Source organism: Cygnus olor, chromosome 1 (genome assembly GCF_009769625.2).
Source record: "Cygnus olor isolate bCygOlo1 chromosome 1, bCygOlo1.pri.v2, whole genome shotgun sequence".
Classification (NCBI taxonomy): Eukaryota; Metazoa; Chordata; class Aves; order Anseriformes; family Anatidae; genus Cygnus; species Cygnus olor.
In genome coordinates this window covers 86,295,646-86,313,970 of record NC_049169.1, presented here as the reverse complement: position 1 = coordinate 86,313,970, position 18,325 = coordinate 86,295,646, and the positions used below count along the sequence as shown (strand labels likewise).

The 18,325-nt window shown below is 46.8% G+C and overlaps 2 protein-coding genes across 4 annotated transcripts in view; both read left to right on the top strand.

Moving 5' to 3' along the window:
* The first annotated feature begins 411 nt into the window (after positions 1-411).
* LOC121074723 (T-cell surface antigen CD2-like) lies at positions 412-13,307 on the top strand. The gene is made up of 5 exons (XM_040567161.1): positions 412-1,084; positions 3,972-4,268; positions 6,794-7,030; positions 9,625-9,744; positions 11,561-13,307. The coding sequence occupies exons 1-5, from the start codon at positions 1,024-1,026 to the stop codon at positions 11,767-11,769; spliced, it is 924 nt and encodes a 307-aa protein (XP_040423095.1). The 5' UTR covers positions 412-1,023; the 3' UTR covers positions 11,770-13,307.
* A 3,859-nt stretch (positions 13,308-17,166) lies between these two features.
* Positions 17,167-18,325, top strand: part of PTGFRN (prostaglandin F2 receptor inhibitor) — a 104,242-nt gene continuing 103,083 nt past the window's right edge. For all 3 annotated transcript variants that reach the window (XM_040567131.1, XM_040567122.1, XM_040567139.1), the window contains exon 1: positions 17,167-17,468. The gene's annotated coding sequence lies outside the window, so the exon portion shown is untranslated. The remainder of the gene's footprint in view (positions 17,469-18,325) is intronic.

Here is an 18,325-nt window from a genome sequence, read left to right as displayed (position 1 = left end):
AGGGGTTTTAGAAGATCTTCCTATAACTTCAAGAAAGCAGAATGACATGAATTAATGAGAAAGATTTATCTAATGTTTTACATCTCTTGTGCCGTAGCTTTTCTTTTGTCTTCTTTCTTGGCTTACATCTGCGATAAAAAAGCTGAAAGATTTCAGTGGCCGCTGTTGCAAAGGGATTGTGCTGAGGATGATAATTCAAAATCCTCCGCACCCCATCTGTTTCATGTTGGAAACAGGAATAAAGATTTTATTAGCTTCTCATGTGTTTTTGGACCTAACTCCAATCCCTTCTCCCATCTTCTTTCCTCACAGTCTTTCCAACACCAGCCAGCTCTGGGGCTGGTTTCTGGCTAGACCAAGGCAGTGTGCTCATCGCCTTCCAAGCTCATCCCTCTTCCGCAGCTTGCTCGAATGGATGGCTGTGCTGGCAGGACACCCATGTGCCGCACTGGCCAGCCCCTTGTGGATCAGAGGCTGATGTGAAGCTGATCTGATGCTTTCCCAGGGAAGTGCATCTCCTTTCTACGTGTTGCTCAACAGCTGTCAGTTCCTGCTCCCCACTGGGGGACCTGGACTTGCTGTCCCCTCTCTGCTGATGGGTTGCAGGGGAGTGGAAGGGTCCCCATCGCTCCCTTCCCAAAAAAGACACATCTGTCCCACAAAGGAAGGTGGCATGTGGTGTGGATGTTGGAGCTGAACACTCTTCACATGAACATGGAAGAGGACAATGGCACCGGCTGGCCCTCCAGCTGGGTAGGCAGACCTTGGGGGCATGCATGTTGGTTTGCATTTTCCTTGTCAGTGCAGATTGCCCCGTCCTGATACAAAGCAGCCCTTCAGAGGGTATTTCTGTCTGTGCTTTCTGTGCTCGTGTGAGAAACGAGAAGTGCTAGAGTGAGAGGGGGAGGAGGGCACGAGGGCTGTGCAGGCACAGCCCACGACTGCTTGCTTATAGCAGACCATCCTTTCACCTGTCAGGAGCTATCATTAGACAAGGTGGCACTGGCTTTTTGGACTCTGAAAATGAACCTCAGGAGGATTTTCCTAGTCAAGTGCTTGCTGCTTTGGTTTCCCAATGTAAAAGGTAAGCCTTCATTAAGTTTTTGCTTTCTCAGGCTGGTGTTGTTAAAGTTGCATTTTAAACCATTTACAACTTGGTGGGATGTTACTGATAAAAAACTAGTTCCACTTTCTTAGTGGGTGAGGTGTTTGGGCACATTTGGGTTATTGCTATTATTACTTGATTTAATTTTCAGCCAGGGTGAGGAGGGTAAGACCTGAGTTTCCTATTTCAATTATATTAATAAGCTGTAAACAGTTCTGGTTTTAAGTTAATGAGCTTTAATTTGACACGTGTATAATGAGAAATGTCAGCATGCAGTTTTTTCTCTGCCCTCAAGGTAGCTTGTACTACGTTAGAGATCTAGTTCATGGTGCATTGTGCAGAACCATTATCACATGTAATTACCTTTTCTTATCAAAGATGAACAAATCTTTTGAAAGCGCAAATTATATTCTTCCATAAATATTAACAGAAAGAGTGATAGATCTCCTTGTCAGCAGTGGAGTTGAAGGAGCCTAGGATGTGAAAACAGTAAGCAAATGTGTACTTATATTTTGTATAATACCGCTCTCATTTTTTTAAAGTGTTAATCTAAAAACTTAAGGTGTTAACGTGTAGGTTAGAGAAGGTTTTAAGAGGTGAAGACAACACAACCAGGCACAGTTTTTTTTTTCTGTTCATTTCACTACAGATTGTTTAAATTTTTTTCCCTTCAGAACAAAATGAATAGATAAATAAGGAATTTATTTATGGTACGTGATGTATAAAAGAATCTTCCCAAGCAGAAATGAAATTTATTTCCCGTGAATGGAAAACTGGTTTCAAATATACACAAAGCTGTAAAACAGAAGACTTCCTTACTTCTCTAAAGTTACTATTTGGAGCTTTTATTTTTAACTCTTTCTTGTGACTGCAAATGAGCTCTATGCTGCCAGTTCTGATATTTCTGCCCCTTGAAGAGCATTACAGTTGGCAATAGCAGAATTGATGTTTCCTTAGCTGAACAAATTTTAATATCACACATGTGGAAGCCTCTGCTTTCCATCAGCAAATCTGAGTGTTGATGTGATCTCCATAGAGATATGTCTAGGTGGTCAGTCCTCTGAGATGCCACTGAATTTTCCCTGAAAACATAGATTATTTTTCTTTACTTCTGGAGAGAAAGAAATAAATGCTAGTATCTGTTATGTAAAGAAATCCTATTTCTAGCTCTAAATACTTGTTTGTGACTGAGCAGAAATGAGTATCGAAATTCAGACATTTGAGTATAACCTGTAGTGTCATCAAAGTGGAGGTTAGCTGTTTCCAAATCTGTTTGATAGCTTGATTTCAGAACAGTTCATTAGATACATCAAATACCTCATAAAAAATGCAATAGTGAACTAAGAACGAACCTCTCCTTAGACTGGGGGTGAATTGTAGGAAACACTTCATTATTAATTTCCTTGTTGCAGAGGCACAATATTTTAATTCTTTGGTTATCTCTAACATTGTTAGTTTTGTGAAATAGAAACTGGATTTCAATTTCTCCTCTGTCATAGAGTTTATTATTGTACTAGATACAAGGAATAAAGGATTATATGCTACAGTGAAGGACTGTAATAAATGCGTAAACGCAGTTTTCCTGCCTGTGGGAAAAAGTGCTTGAAATCTATAATATTAGAGCAGAATTGGCTCTGCCTGGTCATGTGAAAAGAAATCCCCTCCTGCCTCTGCTTTATCCTATAAATTGAAGAGGAATGAATACAGAACACAGAAGACGAATGAAATAAGTTGTGGTTCTGAATTAATGTTGTTATTCATGAACATATTCCATCTGACACTTGTAAGCACTTCTGGTGGTTTTTTTTTTTTTTAATCTTCTCCTAAAAATTTTCCACCCACACTTGGGGTGGAGGCAGTGCCCGCATTGAAGTGACCTCCCGACAAATGTGTGCTCAGAAGCCCCCATTCACCAGAGCTGTGCCTTGCGGAGGCTGTGAAGCACCCTTGAGTGTAGAGGGCATGAGACCCAGGCACAGCGGGAAAAGTACTTGATCTCCAGTGGCAGTAATGTGCTTAACATTCGACAGCCCTTGCTTTTTCTGAATACTGTCTTCATGAAAAGTGCTACCCGGTCCTGGCTGCACCTTTGTGATGTAGCCTCCTCTCACCTGTTTTGCAGAGGGGATCTATGATCAAAGGGCACCTGTCAAGAGATAAGAATTTTTTTTGCCTTTGTTTGTCTCCCAGTATCTCCAGGGCCTGATAATTTTGCAAACTGAGGTTAGCTGTTTTTCTCCCCCCTTACTTGCCCACACCGTGATGGTGTGCTAAACACACCAAGAGGATGCGCTGCGGAGGGGTGAGGAGGGGGCACCAGGAACCAACAGCCCTGTATCTTCCTCCAGTTCGGTGTCTTGCACTCGCTGATTGATACAGGCACGTCTTTTAGGCCACTGTTATTATTATTATTGCCGTCACTGTTGCTGCTGAAGTGATCCCATGTTCCAGTTTGCGTTCTCGCTGTCCGCAGTAATGATTGCAGTGACGAGCGCTCTAAATGTCAGCCTGTGCCAAATGCTAAACCCAACGAAGTGACTTTATCTTCAGGAAGGGTTAAGTTCATAAGCAGCCATGAATCTCAGCATCTGAAATCACTCTGAATAAATCAGCCAGAGTATGAAGCCTGCTTTTGAAAACTGGACCCTTAGCTGCCTCATGTCTCAGGTTTAAATTGGGTGCTGACATTTAGCTAATGAACGATCAAGAAGAATTTTGGAGCAGGGGAAGAAAACGTAAGTAACAGAGAGGCTTAGGGAACTCAAAGTAGAAATGAAAACCTTTTGGGTCACCATTGTGGCTGGTGAACAGGACAGCAGTGGCTGTTCAAGACTTGCTGATGGGCTGGTTGTGCTTCCCTTCAAAGGCGCCGACACCAGAAGGATTTATGTGGCAGTGGATGGGTCAGCTTTTTTCAACATCATGACTACTGGGACTGTGCATGAGGCAACATGGTCAAGAAATGATCAGAGGTTACTTCAGATAAAAAATAAGAAAATTAAGTATTACACAGACAGTAGTGGCTGCAGGTGTAAGGTACTCTTCAATGGGACTCTACAAATACAGCATGTGATGAAAGAGGACAGCGGCATGTACACAGTGCTTGTTTACCACGAAGATGGAAAACTGAAGGCAGAAGAAAAAACAGCACTCATTGTTCAGGGTGAGTTTTTACTTTCCTCATAGCATTCCCAGCCACAGACGAAAAAGACCTGGTGTTTCCATGCCCTCATACAACCTTTCCTGTTCATTGCCTCGTTTCTGTTTCAGGGGGGACTCCTGTGAGATGTACCTCTTTGCTCCCTTCTGTTACTCCTGTTGGTTCCCTCTGGTCTCCTGTTGCTTTCTGGCTCCTCTCCTTGTCAGCCACCTGATCCCTCCATGTGCCCAGGCAGCACTAAAAGCCTGCAGATAGGCCATGGGAGCCCACACTCTTTTTCTTTTTTTTTGCCTCAAACACAATAAACTCCAGCAGTCACATCCCCTGAGATGTACCGCAATGGGCAAGGATCGAATTTGCAGGGGAAGATAACTCCTGCACCCCCGTCCTCAGACAGCATAATGCAACAAATAAAAGCACCCTTAAGCTCACGCCCAGGGAGTTCATCTGCATGGGTTCAAAGCATGAAGGCAGCCTACAGTTCCGTGCTGTATCTTGTGCTGAGAGATGATAGTGGTAGCAGCCCAAGGTTTCTGGGATGAATAGGAAAGATGGGGATGGGTATTCTGCTCTTCAGTGGCTGCTATCACCTCTCCAGACTGCTAAGCCATAGGGCAACATGTTTTTTTGTTTTGTTTTGTTTTTTTCCCACCAAATGGATGGCTTTGCTCTGTCCTTCCTCAGCCAGCATGCAGACCTTTGCCAACCTCGAGTGTGTGGGCATCAGCTGGCACTACTGAAATTATGCCTTCACGAGGCAGCAGCAGCAAAGACAGCTGGAATGGCTTTAGCAGCCTTTTTGTGCAGTTCAGAGGCCGTGTGGCTAATGAAAACACTGCTGAGAAGTGAGGGTGTCTCACTACTTCGAAAACCATAATTGCAAACTGTCTGCAGGTTCAGGAAGTTGTTGAGGCCTGAATCTACTTACTCATGCTTTAAGGCACCGAGCTGTCATTGGAGTTACCTGAGTTTAATTTTGGGTTAAGGCAATAAGTTGCAAGTTAGCTGTGTGCTGCATCAATTCACGTACTGTGCAGCAGAGAGCTTGCCTTGCCTCTGATACACAGTTTTGGAAGTAAAATCCTCCAGTAACTGTTGGGTGAGTCAATTGTCATCCAGTTTATACCTTGTTATTAGTGTTGGAAAATAACTGTTCTATAACAGAAAAAAAATTTGTTTAGGTGATGACATTGTCACCCAACTCCATCACCAGAACCTGGACTCTGGTGTTTCACACTGGGACATTTCCCTGAAAGATAACTTACAGCTTGCAGAAGAGGAGCTTAATGAGGAAAGGGACGCTGCCTTTCCTTCTCTCAGTGTGAAACTAGACTTCATTTGCTATGAGCAGCTCTTAATGGCTTTAAAATTTATGCTCTCCATAGCTTACACTGCCTACAGCTATAGATGAGCCTGGTGTGTAGTTGTTTGCCTCGTTTAAAAGGTAGAAATTGAACTTTTTCCATCTGATGCCCCTGCCAGTTGTCCCTGGTTGAGCAAAAGTCCTGCAAGGCTTTTCTGCTTCAATCAGTGTCACCAGTGACAGAGAATCTGGAACTGAAACATAACTAGTTGCTTGCAGGACAAGGAGAGACAGAAATTGGTTCTCTCTGTCATAGCCTCATTGAGAGCTAAGAGTGGTCTGTTTTGTTTTGTGATTTCTGTTCTGATGGGTTTTCATGCTGTGGCTGTCATGCAAGCTGAGTGCCTTTGGTGATACATAAAGCACTGTAAGCAGCTGTTTGTTCTGCCTTAGAGGAAATCTCTCCTGATGGGTACAGGCAGATCAGAACTCACTTAATTTGCACCAAAACACTGGAGCAGGAGCTGCAGAGGGCTGTTTCCAGTCCCCCTCTTCCCCCCAAAACACACCTTCCTCCCCTACCCTCACTGGGCTGGCCGTGAGCCAGGCTGGGTTTGGAAGTCATCCAGCCGTGTTGGTTCAGCTCTGCTTTGCTGAAACGCTCTCAGATGGCTTCCAGGTCTTGGCGGAGCTCCACATCCGCGGCTCCTCCCCTCCGCCACAAATCACTCAAGTAAGCTTTAGCATCCCTTCAGGTTGCACAGTATATGGTTAACTACCTGGAGTTAAAATGCCCTTATGATGTGAACTACAGATATTTCTATTCTGAAGAGGAACTGGGGATAAAACTCAGGTTTTAAATTGTGGGTAATGCTGCAGTGAAAATGGGTACAGGAGAAGGCAGAGTGTAGATGCTCGTGCTGAAATAATAATGTCTTGTTAAGGAAGAGACACTTTACAGAGTATTGAGAAGGGAATAGAAAGAGATAAAAAAAAAAAAAGATCAGAAATAAGTTAGGACACATGTAGACTAACGTACTGCATTTTGTTTATTGTTTCTTCTACAATGGAGGTCTAATTTGCTCTTTATTCTTCTCTGGTCTCATTAGCTGGTGTTACTCTCTCACTGTTTGTTGGTGGCTAATTCTTTGTTCTGCTTAATAATGGAGATTTTCAAAAGGAGAAACCTTGTCAGACCTGCCTGTCCCCTCTCTTTTTTTTTCAGAGCCTGTCCCTCAGCCAGTCATCTATGCTGAATGCATTAATAAAACCACAACTGTGAAATGTGAAGTGAAGCAGACGTCTAAGAACCAAACATTTATGATAGAAGTGGCTCATGATAAAATTAAAAAAAGTAATTTAACAAAGGTGGAATTTACTACAACCCATTCTGGGAGGTTCAGATGTACTGTTAAGAATGAAGTCAGCGAAAAAACAACTGAGACACAAGTCAAGTGTTCAGGTAGAAAATCCATTTTTACTACAATCTGTTGGTTTGACCTAGAGGGCTTGATGTAGTTGCACATATCTACAGGATTGTTCCAGGTGCCAGAAGCATCAATGGTTCCCTGTACCCAATATCATGAGTCTAGTGCTGCTGCTGGGTTTTTGTTGCATGCAGCAGTCTGCAACAGGCAGAAATCACTCCTCCCGTTTTTATTCGTCTTTATTCCTTTAAAACAAGTCGTACTTCCCAAATGATCACCGTGAAAGAGGTGATTTCAGTAAGAGTATAAAACTACCCAAGCTACTACAACATAAATTAACAGCTTGTTTTGGGAAATGTGGCTTGGGATCTTCTCCTGTGTATATGAAGCCATGGCATTGGTTTTGGGGATTTGCTCTTGATTCACATCTTTATGGTGGGAAAATTAGTTGCATGTTCTTTTTCTACTCTCCATGCTCATAGGTGGTAGTTGTCTGCTATCTGTGAGTGTGCTTGGGTGCTCTCACAAGGGGAAAAATAAGCTCACTGGGCTCCCAGCTTGGCCTAAAAATCAGGAAGGAGGTTTTGGAGAAGTTAGCTGAGTGTTGGGGCTACATGACTAAGATAAGCATGGCTCAAATGTACCATGGATTTCCTTACTCATTTGAAGTTTCACCTTCCTCAAACACAGTCACAGCAAGAGAACTGGAGGAAATGTATTTTAAATGGGCAGAATCATGCTGAAAATGATTAGAAAGGCATAAGAGGTTATACCCTTCCCACCCCACCTCAGTAAAAGTGTTTTGAGAGTTAAGGCGAAAACAAGGGACGGGTCATACCAGTGCAACATTGGGTGTGGTGCTCAGTTCTAAGCTGAGATATCCAGTGCAGCACCAGGGAAAAGTCCTTGAATGTGCTGATCTTGGACTCATCCCACCTAACTGGCAGCACTGAACTTTAAGCACTTGCTCTATATTCCTGCTGCAGTTAGCAGAGAGTGGGGACTCATGGTAGCTAGCTGGTGTAGTGTTTCCAATGTCCTGCTATTTCTGCCACAGCAAATTCCAGAAAAGTCCCAAGTTCAGCCCACAGTGTGAGAAGAGAGGGAGCAAATCCTTGAGGCACAGGCCTCACTAAAGTGACGCCAAGGTGTACTGTGGCTGACTGAAGGATAAAGAGCAGAGGGACGGGGTGGGCCTGGGCAGCCCAGGGCATGAGCCAAGCAAGCACGGGCCTGCCTGCAGTGCTGGTGTAGGCATTATCCATCAGACAGATGCTTCCATCTAGTGGGTCATCCTTGAGAAGAAGTGCTCCTCTTGCACAGGGTGAGACAGTTTGTTTTTCTCTCAAATTATTCATGGAGAAAGAAAATGTTTGCCATGCTGGTCTTGAAGGTACGCATGTGTGCGACACTGATAAAGTACCATAACCATGCAATGCTACCCTTCCTATGCAAACTAAAAAATTCTCAGCCTTTCACTGTGGTGGCAATACATGAATAGCTCCATAGTAGATTTAAAAATCCCTAAAATTTCAGTCAAATCTTCTTCCAACCCTGCTGCCCTCCTTGAATATCTTTTCCTGAATTTGAGGTCTATCACCTTGAATATTGACCTTCAGTGGACAAGGCATACTTCAGATGGGATTGAGCTCATCTAACTTTATATAAGCATAACTGTTTGTGAATCTGCCTGGGCTCACCTTATAGTCAACTGTGAGAAACAGGTCTTGGAAGGGCAAAACGCATCTCAGTGCAACACTGACAGCTGAAGCAGGTGAGATGAACTAAATCACTGAGTGTGCTTGTTTCTCTCCATTACAGCCCAGACTGATGCGGTCTTCATACTGTAGATAAACATCTTGACTTCAGCCTTGTGACTCATGCCCTCCGTGTGCATGCCTGGTGTACGTTAAGGGTGGTACAAGTAGTGTCTCCTCTATCGGAGCTTTGTATCCCAGGGAGCAAAGGAAGGTGCACTTCTGTTGGGTACTTCAGCTCTGTAGCACCTGTGCTCAGGCATGAACACCAAATGCCAGAAGAGCAGCCCAAGCAGAGGTAGCAAAGAAAGGCAAGAGTCCAACAAACCTTATTTGGCCAAAGTAAGGAAGGCTCACATAAATCTTTGCCCACCAAGCAAACCAAAGTCTTGTTTTGAGGCTGTAGGATATTTGTTTTTTTCCATCTTCACTGTTTTTTAATTTGCATAGAGCCAAAAATTGAAGCAGAAGTACCAAAATGCTATGAGGCAAGCTGATCTGTGTTTCCAGCTCAGTAGGAAGTACATAGAAAAAGTTTATTTCTGTTGGATGCTGAGCACTGCCTGGATGCTTGTTGTCCTTAAAAGGGTCCCTTGCAGGAACAGACTATTTGTGTTAATTTAAATAAGAGGAACTGACACATGAGTGCTCTGGTTTCAATTTGCTGCGGACAAAGTTTCCACAGCGTTCTCCAACACTGTCGTTCACAATGAGGACCAGTAACTTTCTGCTCTGTACAGAGAAAGTGTAAAGGGTGTGTTCTTCCACTGGGGCTGCCTTTATAATCAATGGGAGAAAAATACAGAATTCTAGGTAGGCATTATGCAAGTTATTTCTTTCCCTCTAACATCCTCTTTCATTCTCTTAACTAGGCCAGCTGGACTTCTATCTTATCATCAGCATAGCAGGAGGCGCAATATTGTTTGTCACCTTTGTGATTTTGCTTATTTTCTGCATCAGGAAGAAAAAAACAGAAAGGCTTGAAGATGATGGTAAGTGTTTAAAGGCTTTATGTCACTCTCCAGGCACCTAAAATCTTCAGGCTTCCTACTGATTGCACCCCCGTGGGCAGGAGCATGCTGTTTGCCATAGCTTGAGCAAGAGCCCAATTTTCACACACAGTGAATCTCAGCAGATCAGCTGCTATTGTCAGTCTTGGTTTCCCAGGATGTTCTTGGAACAAAAGACCTTTTGGTCTCAAACCCTTCTGTTTATCTGTGGGAGAAGAATGGCTCCCCTAAATCGCAGCCAAGACCACCTGTCATGAACATCCATGGGGCTGAACATACAATTAGATACTCTGTCAGCAGATTTTTTTCCAGTAAATTTATATAGTGTAAAATTAGGATCTTTGAAATCATTAGTCACATTTAGAAACACTGTACATAGTGGGCCTGGGCAAGGAGGGCTCACCTTTTTGGTGAGTTTCCTCAGGCATTTTCTGGTGCCTGTCCTCTCTACAAAGCAATGTTGTTGGAGGCCTGTCAACACTGGAGGCCCAACGTGGGGCACTTTATTAGAAACACCGTGCTTTCAGAGTGGGCAGAGATTTCATCTGTCCAAAATTCAGGCTTCTTTAAGGCCACAGGAAATATGCTGATGGAGTCATCTCTCAGCACGGACTTAGTGTTGATGGAGAGGTTTCTTTGAATTACAGCTCATGTGCTGCCCCTATTTTGTGTGGGCAGAGGACACTGAGCTGCCACTCATGAAGAGTTGGCTGGCCCACCCAGAAGAAGAAGCTAAAGTTATGAGGTCACCCAGCAGCCAGGGGAGCACCTTGGTGTTGCAGGCGTGTTTTCAAGTCCTGCACCTACATAGTGTGTCAGGCTTCCTGTGTGGTCTTCAATAACAGCTAGTCTCTGTGTGAGTCAGTGTTCAGGCTAGAAAATGGGAGAAAAGACTCCTTTGTATACCACAGCAGTCTTTGTCAAGGTGAAGAGGGCAATGTTTGAAAGAAACTCCAGCTGATACTTCGAAGGTGCTTGTGGTCAGGATGTCATCTCAGAAGGCTTGCCATAGGTTGTGAGTACAATGCCATCAGAGCGTTATTTTACTTTATGGCTGTTCTTGTTTGAGTCGGATAAATTACTCCCTCACCTGTGCGGTGACAGCATCTCCTCAATTCTTGGGTTTGGATTTAAAAAAAAGAAAGAGATGTCTGGGAGAATGAGAACTAAAATAAGAAGGTGACCAGCCTCTTTGAAAGAGTTTGTGTGTTTAAAGACATTTCAGTGCCCCCAAGAGGTAAATCCCTCAGTCCCTAAGCTAAGATGACTGACATTTCAGAAATGACAAGTTAATGATCAGCTGGCACGTATTTAATTCTTCTACATGTTGGGAAATTAACACTGGCAATTACCAAGTGCCTGGAAATCTTCATGGCAATCCCAGCACAGACAGTGGCAGGTCAGAGTGCTTTTATGTTGCTGACTGTGGGTGCATCTCAATTTTCATTCAGTGGCTCGTCTTCAAAAGACGACAGAGCAGCTCAGGCTGGGGGTGTCCCTTGGTGCGCGACCAGCACAGAGAGGGCAGAACCACCTCTAACATCCCCAGGTACCTTGGCCTCAGCTGGGCAACTGCAAAGCTTTCATCTTTGCCTGGGGTGCATAGGTGACAGTGATTTTTTTTGTTCCGCTGAAGCAGTGAGACAGTCTGAGAGTGACAGCGGCCTTCCAGGTAAGACCAATATCTGAATTTTTCTTCCTTGAGCTTTTTCTTCTCCCTCACTGACTTAAATAACAACATCGCCTTCTGCTTAGACGTGAGTAGGCGCCTGACTGCTGGGGTCTCCTGTCGTTGCAGATGAGGAGAGGATGATGCAGATTCGCAAGGTAGAGACCGAGATGGCAGTGCGGGAGCTCCCTCGTCCGCCAGCCAACCCTACCCCGCGGCAGGTGCGCCTGCAGCAGAGGCCTCTGCCGCAGCCCCAGGGGCAGCAGCAAGCCGTGCCTCCGTGGCCCAGGCCACGCACCCAGCCGCGGACTCCAAACCAACCGAGAGAGAGACCTTGAGCGTCTGGCCTCGGAGGGACGGAGCTCTCTCTGCTCCACGACTCGCCAGAAGAAGGAAGTTTACAGTTGTCAGGAAACCTTCCCGCCCAGGCTTGCGTAATGCTCAGCTATGAAGCGCCAGCTTTCGTTGCATAAAATTAGAGAGAACATCAAATAGCTGGAGATGGAGAGACACGGTGGAGGACACTGAAGGGACCTCATCCCTGGAGCCATGTTAATTCAACTGAGCCTTGACACCTGTGTCTTTCTGTGGTTCACTTGTTTTTACTGCACCTTGTTGTTTTGCTTTTTGGATGGATTATCTCAAGAAGAAATGAAAGCCCTAGGGAGACAACACGGGCTTACGGATCTCACGTGGTTCTGTCACGTAGCTTTCTGTTCTCCTGCCATGCATTAGGACAGCCCTCTGGTTTCAGCATCAAATGCATGATCTCCTGGACAGAAAAATAAGTTGTACATAATCAATTGCCTGTCTGAAGTTGAAAGAATTGGGTTGTCCGATGCAGAGAAGAAAATACTGAAAGGAGATGTGAGAGCCTGAAGTATGTATGTGGGAAAAACGCAAGTAGGGAAGGAGTAAACCCTTCACGTTCTCTACCATATTTAGAACAAGAAATCACGTGCTTATATTGCAGAAAGAGAGATTTAGATTGGATTTTTTTTTCCCAACAGACAAATAAAGCGTGGAGACAAATTTCTGGGAGAGTATCACCAACACTTTGGGTTTCAGAGGATGGATTAGACAGCAACCTGCAAGGTACCCTCATCTGCTGAGGGCCAGGGAAACGTGCTACATGGTTTCCCCATGGACTGCTTCAGCTGTTTTCTCTGACTTCTTGCTGGCAGATAAAATGAAACTATACTTCCTACATGTATAACCAGGTGATTGCAGAGAATTGTTGAGAGATCTCTCAAAGGGAGAGGTGTGTATACGGACTGCAATAACTGCTCATACATCACTCCACGTGCTGGACAAATGCTGCTCACTCCTCTGGTCCTTGGAAATGTTCATAACTGCCTCTGTTGGACAGCTGAGGAGCTGGGAGAGGACATAACTCAGAGCAATATCTGAATGGATAAATGAGCCCATCTGGTGTAACCTGCAGCATAGGTGGAGAAAGGGAGAGCTACCAGAGCCACAGAGCATGAGCCATCTGACCACCATTTTGTTGCGATAGGTAGAACATGTAGTACGTCTTTCAGGGTTGGTTATTCTGCACGCATCATGGGAGTTAAAAGAGCCATCCTTTGTTTCTCCTCAGAAATGTGACTATTTTTTTCTTCTGGTATAAGGGCAGAGAAGAAACTTGTCAAGGAGAAGGAGGTATTTGCCTCATCCAGAGCTCAGTCACTTTGCTTGAACTCCAGTTGTGGACACAGTGTTGGAAGTGCCACTTGTTCTTGCCTTAGCTTTCTGCAGCTTGTTTTAGGGCTTCTACTTATTTAAAGTTGCATTCGGTAAACGTTTCATGGCTAATTTTGTAATACAAGCTATGTCCCTATAGTGAATGAATAAAGATAAGAGTGGGTGGTGAGTATTTCAGTTCATACCTGTGCTGCAATTCCAGTATCTGGATCCCACTTTGCTACAGAGGAGACGGGAAAAGCGTTTTGGTCCCTGAGCCACAGAAACTTGGATGCAGGAGGTGTTGCAGAGGTCATCAGGAGGCACTGGTCATCATGTGAGTACCTGCAGCTGGTGGGATTAGGTCAGTGTGGGCGAATACAGCCACTGTGTCCGCCTGCCTGGTGCAGTCGGAGCTTTCCTGGTGCCCTCTCCAGAGCGAGCAGCCAGGCTGGGACTGCTCTGGTTAGGGTAGTGCTGGTCCTTCCTGGGAGAGAGGGGGGCTACTGGGACCTGGTGGGGAAGATGGGCTCCTTCTGGGACTCCACTGCCACTGAACAGTGCTGTCGGTGCCCTGGGTTTACCAGAGCTGCAGGAGCGCTTTGGAGATGCTCCTTCCCTGTGGCTGGGGCTTGGTGAGCTTCTGTCACCTGCCTTCCTCTTAGAGAGCTGCTTAGGTCAAGGGACCTCGCTCTGTGACCTACTTGGTGGGGGTCTGCAGCTGGGAGCCTTGTGCCAGGTGTCCTCATCACCCGGGGTCAGTCATGCAGAGCCTGGCTCCCAGCCGAACCGCTGTGCTGGCAACTCCCTGGCGGGCAGCTCTGCAAACGCTGCCGGCCGCGCTTGCAGCGTGGCGGCTGTGCCATAGCCATGCTCCTGCTCCGCAGCTCACCTCTACCAAGTGCCCCGGCAGCACGTGTCCTCTGCCTGATCCCTGTTGCTGCAGTCTGTGCCCTGCTCCCGGCTGCAGCAGCCGCTCCTGGGGTTGGTTTCAGGTCCTCAGTCTCTCCTTCAGCTGAAGAAGCTTTTCTGCTGTTGGTTGCAAACCGGGTCCAACCCCACCCTTGAGGCCAGACTGGAGACCACGCTGTGAACCATGAAACCTCCTTGTCTCAGCTGTTGCAAGGCTGAGCACACCCAAATTCTGCCCTTGGTTCCTGTTCCCGGGGGCATGGCTGCCAGCAAATGGCCACAGCAGCGGGCACGAGTGCAGTGGGGAGGTGCACGTTTCAACCCACTGAGGTCTCCTCTGGCTCCTGCTCCATCGCTTTTCAGCTAAACCTTTCTCTCTGAGGTGACAAGGGGCTCCAAGCTGAGTAAAAAAAGCTGAATATAGCCTTGTTGGGTGGAGTTGTATGAAAATGTAGCCACCCTCAGGAAGACGCAGGGAAATGAGTGCAGAGTACCCTGTCCGACAGGAGTCTTGTTAGGGCAATAAATATGTTTGCTTCTGTCTCCTTTTCTCTGGTAGTCACCGTTGCTTTTGCGATGTCTCATGTTTGTTTCAGTGTGCTGCAACAGAGGGTATTTGTACGTTCCTGAGTTCTGCTTGATGCCTACAAGAAGTCAGCAATTTCTCTGTGTGTGTGTGTGTCATGGAGCATTCAAATCTTAGTTTTTTTTTGTGCTATAGAGGATGTTTCAGTTCTGGAAAATGAGACAACTTTAAGACCTAAGAAAAAACAGGAAGTGCTCAGCTCTGATGATACTTGCTGCAACCTTTCTTGGTTCTTCTTTCGTAGACAAATCTATCCATGATTCACATCAGATGAAGTGTTTTTCTCCACTCCTCCCATGCGGGATGAGATGAGGGTTAACGTGCTGAGCTGCACTCTACAAGGGTGCTGGCTTGTCCTCCCATTCAAGAGATGCAGCATATGCAGGAGGCAGCTTTTGTTGGTGATGGACATCAAGACCTAGCACTGAAGAAATAGGAGGAAAAGTGCAACGCTGTGATCAGAGCAGGGCGGTCGGGCAGTTGTTGTACTGTGCTCCTGCAGCTCTCACCTGTTGTGTGGTCTGAGTAGGCATCCGAAAAAGCAGTGGTTGGTCTTTGTGTCTTCTATCCTAGTCATAGGCCACTTGACATCAGCAGCACTTGCTGCCCAAACTTGGGCTTTCTGGTGAAGCATACAAGACCTGCTTGTAACCTCAGCCAGGCATTAATCAGTCTAGAAGGCTCTTGCTTCTGGCACAGGCAGGGCTGGACTCAGTTAATTTAATTTCTAAAATAAAACTTTGAGCGTGTGAAAGGTCAAGTAGGAGGCTGTGGCTGGTTCAAATGTCTGTCTTGGCATGCTTGCCAAAATTATGCCCTGGGGTAAATGACACCTACTTAGTCCTTATTCCGCATCGGATCTTCAGGCTGATGAAGATCAGCCCCAGCTGGGACTGTCTTGCCCATCAGCTCCCTTCTCTGTTCTGATAGACAGGGCGTCATTGCCTCAGCTGTGCTGAAACCATGCAGTAGGCTCAAGAAATGCTGATTTTTGTCTTTCAAACTGCAGTCCTGCATGGTGTGTGCTGTGGGTGATATGTTGGAGCAGAGCTCAAGTGCTGGCCACACAGCACATGGGCCATCAGCTCTGTCACCTTCTGATCCCCAGAGTGACCGAGGGACTGGTCCTGCATTACGAGTGATGATGTGCAGAGGTCTGACTTCAGGCTTGTGGGTAAGATCAGTTTCTAGTAACTGGGAAATCTGTGAAATAACCCTGCTGGGTGATGCTGGCTCACTGTGGGAAGAAAACTGAGTTCACTGAAGGCAAGCACACTAAGAGGCCCTATGCCAACAAAGTGGCCTCCTCTCCCACTTTTTCCAAGGATGGGAAATTGCCTTGCTGTGTTGGGCCACAGTCACTGATCTGCCATAGCTGGGCTCTGAGCATCATCTGCCAAGAAGGAAGCCACCTTGACATGTCTGCCCTGAAAGCCAGGAAGGTATCAGCACCCCAAGTGCCTCCCTTTTGGTTGCTTTGGCTGCTGCCCTCCTTGATCTGCTGGAATTGGGAAGGCACAGAGTGGAGCTGTGTGGAGAGAGGAGCAGGCTCACCAGGACCTACCTCATATCAGGATCAGTATGGGCATGCTGCCCTGGGCTTCCCACAGGGATCTGGGCTTCTCTTTCTGTTCAGAGACCTCATCTGAGCTGTGGTGAGCCCCTGGGGCAGGGCCCATGTGTTGCTGCCTTGCTGGGCCTCCCACTTCCCCCTCCTCCTGTGATCAGGACCAGCAGCCTTTCTGTTACCCTCCGTGAAGTTACCCCGAGCCTGCACTACTGAAGTGTTACTTTCTGTTCTAGCTTTCCTTTCCTACAAAACACCCACACTGGGTGGTTTATTTTTCCTCTTTAAACCGAAACCTTGCACTTGGCTTCTGTGCCCCTCTGCCTCATGCCAGCCAAGAGGAAGCGGAGGGGACCTGCAGGGCCCTCCAGTGGCTGCAGACCATGGTTCCTGCTCACCTTGCCTGCCCTGGGAAGCTCATCTCCAGGCTGCTTTGCTATTTTCAGCCTTTACCAGTGCTGCTGTAAACAGCCCTGGCTCAGAAAGGATCGAGGAGAGGAACGTCTTTGTGCAGAGAAGGCGGGCATTGCTGCGTCGAGATGTGCGCGGCTTACACTGTCTCTCCAGGGCTTGCAGCGAGGGCAGTGAGCCCCAACAGCACAGGGGCCTGAGTACAGCAGTCCTGCTCACCCTGTTTGGGCACGCAACACCCAGCTGTTTGGGCAAAGTGTGTGTGGAGGGATGGAGAGGACACAAACCAGGGCAGAAAAATGCCTCGAGTCGACGTTTGGTACCTGCCCGCTTGGCTGTCAGCAGCACCAGCCCCAACACCGCACCGGCGCTTCATGTCCCTTTGTTTTGGGTGGTATTGTTAGATGGTCTCTGTCTCGGTGCCTCTGAAATGCAGGTGCTGAGATAACAGGAAGAGATAACCCCACAACAGAGGAGCTCTGAGCGCAGCAGCGCTCATTGGCTGCGTTTCCCATGCGCTTTCTCTGCCTACATAATAACAGAAGGAAGGCATTTGGGGTTGCTGCCTGCCCTCCCACACAAATACCTACTTTCATTTCCAATCCTACTCGGTGACTCGGGCAGGTGAGTGAACACGGGGTGACCGTGGGGTAAAATGAACAGCTTGGAAACCAAAACCAAATGGCCTGTGGGCATCCCGAAACTGCGTTTCCATGCTTACAGCTCCCCAGGTGAGCCCTGGTGAGGCAGAGCTGTGTTAGGACAACTGAGCCCTTGACGAGCCTCCTGCTGACGTGTCATGCCTGTTGGGACAGCCTGGGACCTCTCTGATTGGCAGCCTGAATCAGACAGCCCCTTCTTCCTCTGTTAAATGCAAGGTGAGCTTTCCCATCGAGAAAGGGAATGAAATAAAGGGGTGCTGCTTTGCTAATGAGTCACTTCAACGTAAGGGATCTCCAGCTTTTCCTCTGCAAAGCGTGCACCTCACTTGCTTCCACGATGGGCTCTGCCCATCCCTTGGTGGCTCTCCTGGCAGATGCCAACCTGGGAGAGCAGGGTCAGGTTGTCGGCTTGAGAAGCTGCTGCGATGCTGCTGCTTGTGCTCCCGTGTGGGACGCAGACCTGATTTCTCTTCTTGTCTGAGAAGGGAGCACCTGTGAGGTCTTGCTTTGTCACTGTCATCACTGTAGCTCTGCTCTATTCAGTTTCCACTTTCCTGGAGCTTTTACAGCTGCTAAGCAAGCCACCTGAGGGAGCTGTGTCTCCGAGAATGGCTGCCTGACTTGGGGCTCTACCAGCGGCTGTGCGGCTGGCAGGCATGCACTGCAAGGGCTGCTGCAGGGCTCGCATGGTGCAGGCACTGCGCTAGCTAAATCTCCAGTTTCACTTGGCTTCACTGTGATTTCAGTAGCCAGGGCCAGTGCGAGCAAGCGACAGAATGAGGATGTGGTTCCTAGTGTAGGGGAAATGCCTGTAACTCAAACCCAAGACTCGACCAGCAAAACCTCCAACACCCTTTTGCTGAGCTTATAATTTCTGTAGACTGTTTTTGTTTCAGCCGTATAAAAAAAGAAGATATTAGCCAAAAGCTAGCCTCTCCAAAAGAGGAACTGAGCAGCACCAAGTCTTAAAAAAAAAAGCACTGGCAGGAAGAAAATGCGTCTGCACAAAAAATGATTTGTAGGGAGACTTCAGGCCTTGTAGTGGGAAATTAAATTCTGCATGTTGGAGGAGT

Bases quoted from the DNA above. Each gene is read 5' to 3' on its own strand.
- LOC121074723 (XM_040567161.1), top strand. From the start codon at position 1,024: ATGAACCTCAGGAGGATTTTCCTAGTCAAGTGCTTGCTGCTTTGGTTT. The intron at 1,085-3,971 runs GTAAGCCTTCAT...TTCCCTTCAAAG, and splicing joins TTGGTTTCCCAATGTAAAAG to GCGCCGACACCAGAAGGATT. The intron at 9,745-11,560 runs GTAAGTGTTTAA...CTGTCGTTGCAG, and splicing joins AGAAAGGCTTGAAGATGATG to ATGAGGAGAGGATGATGCAG.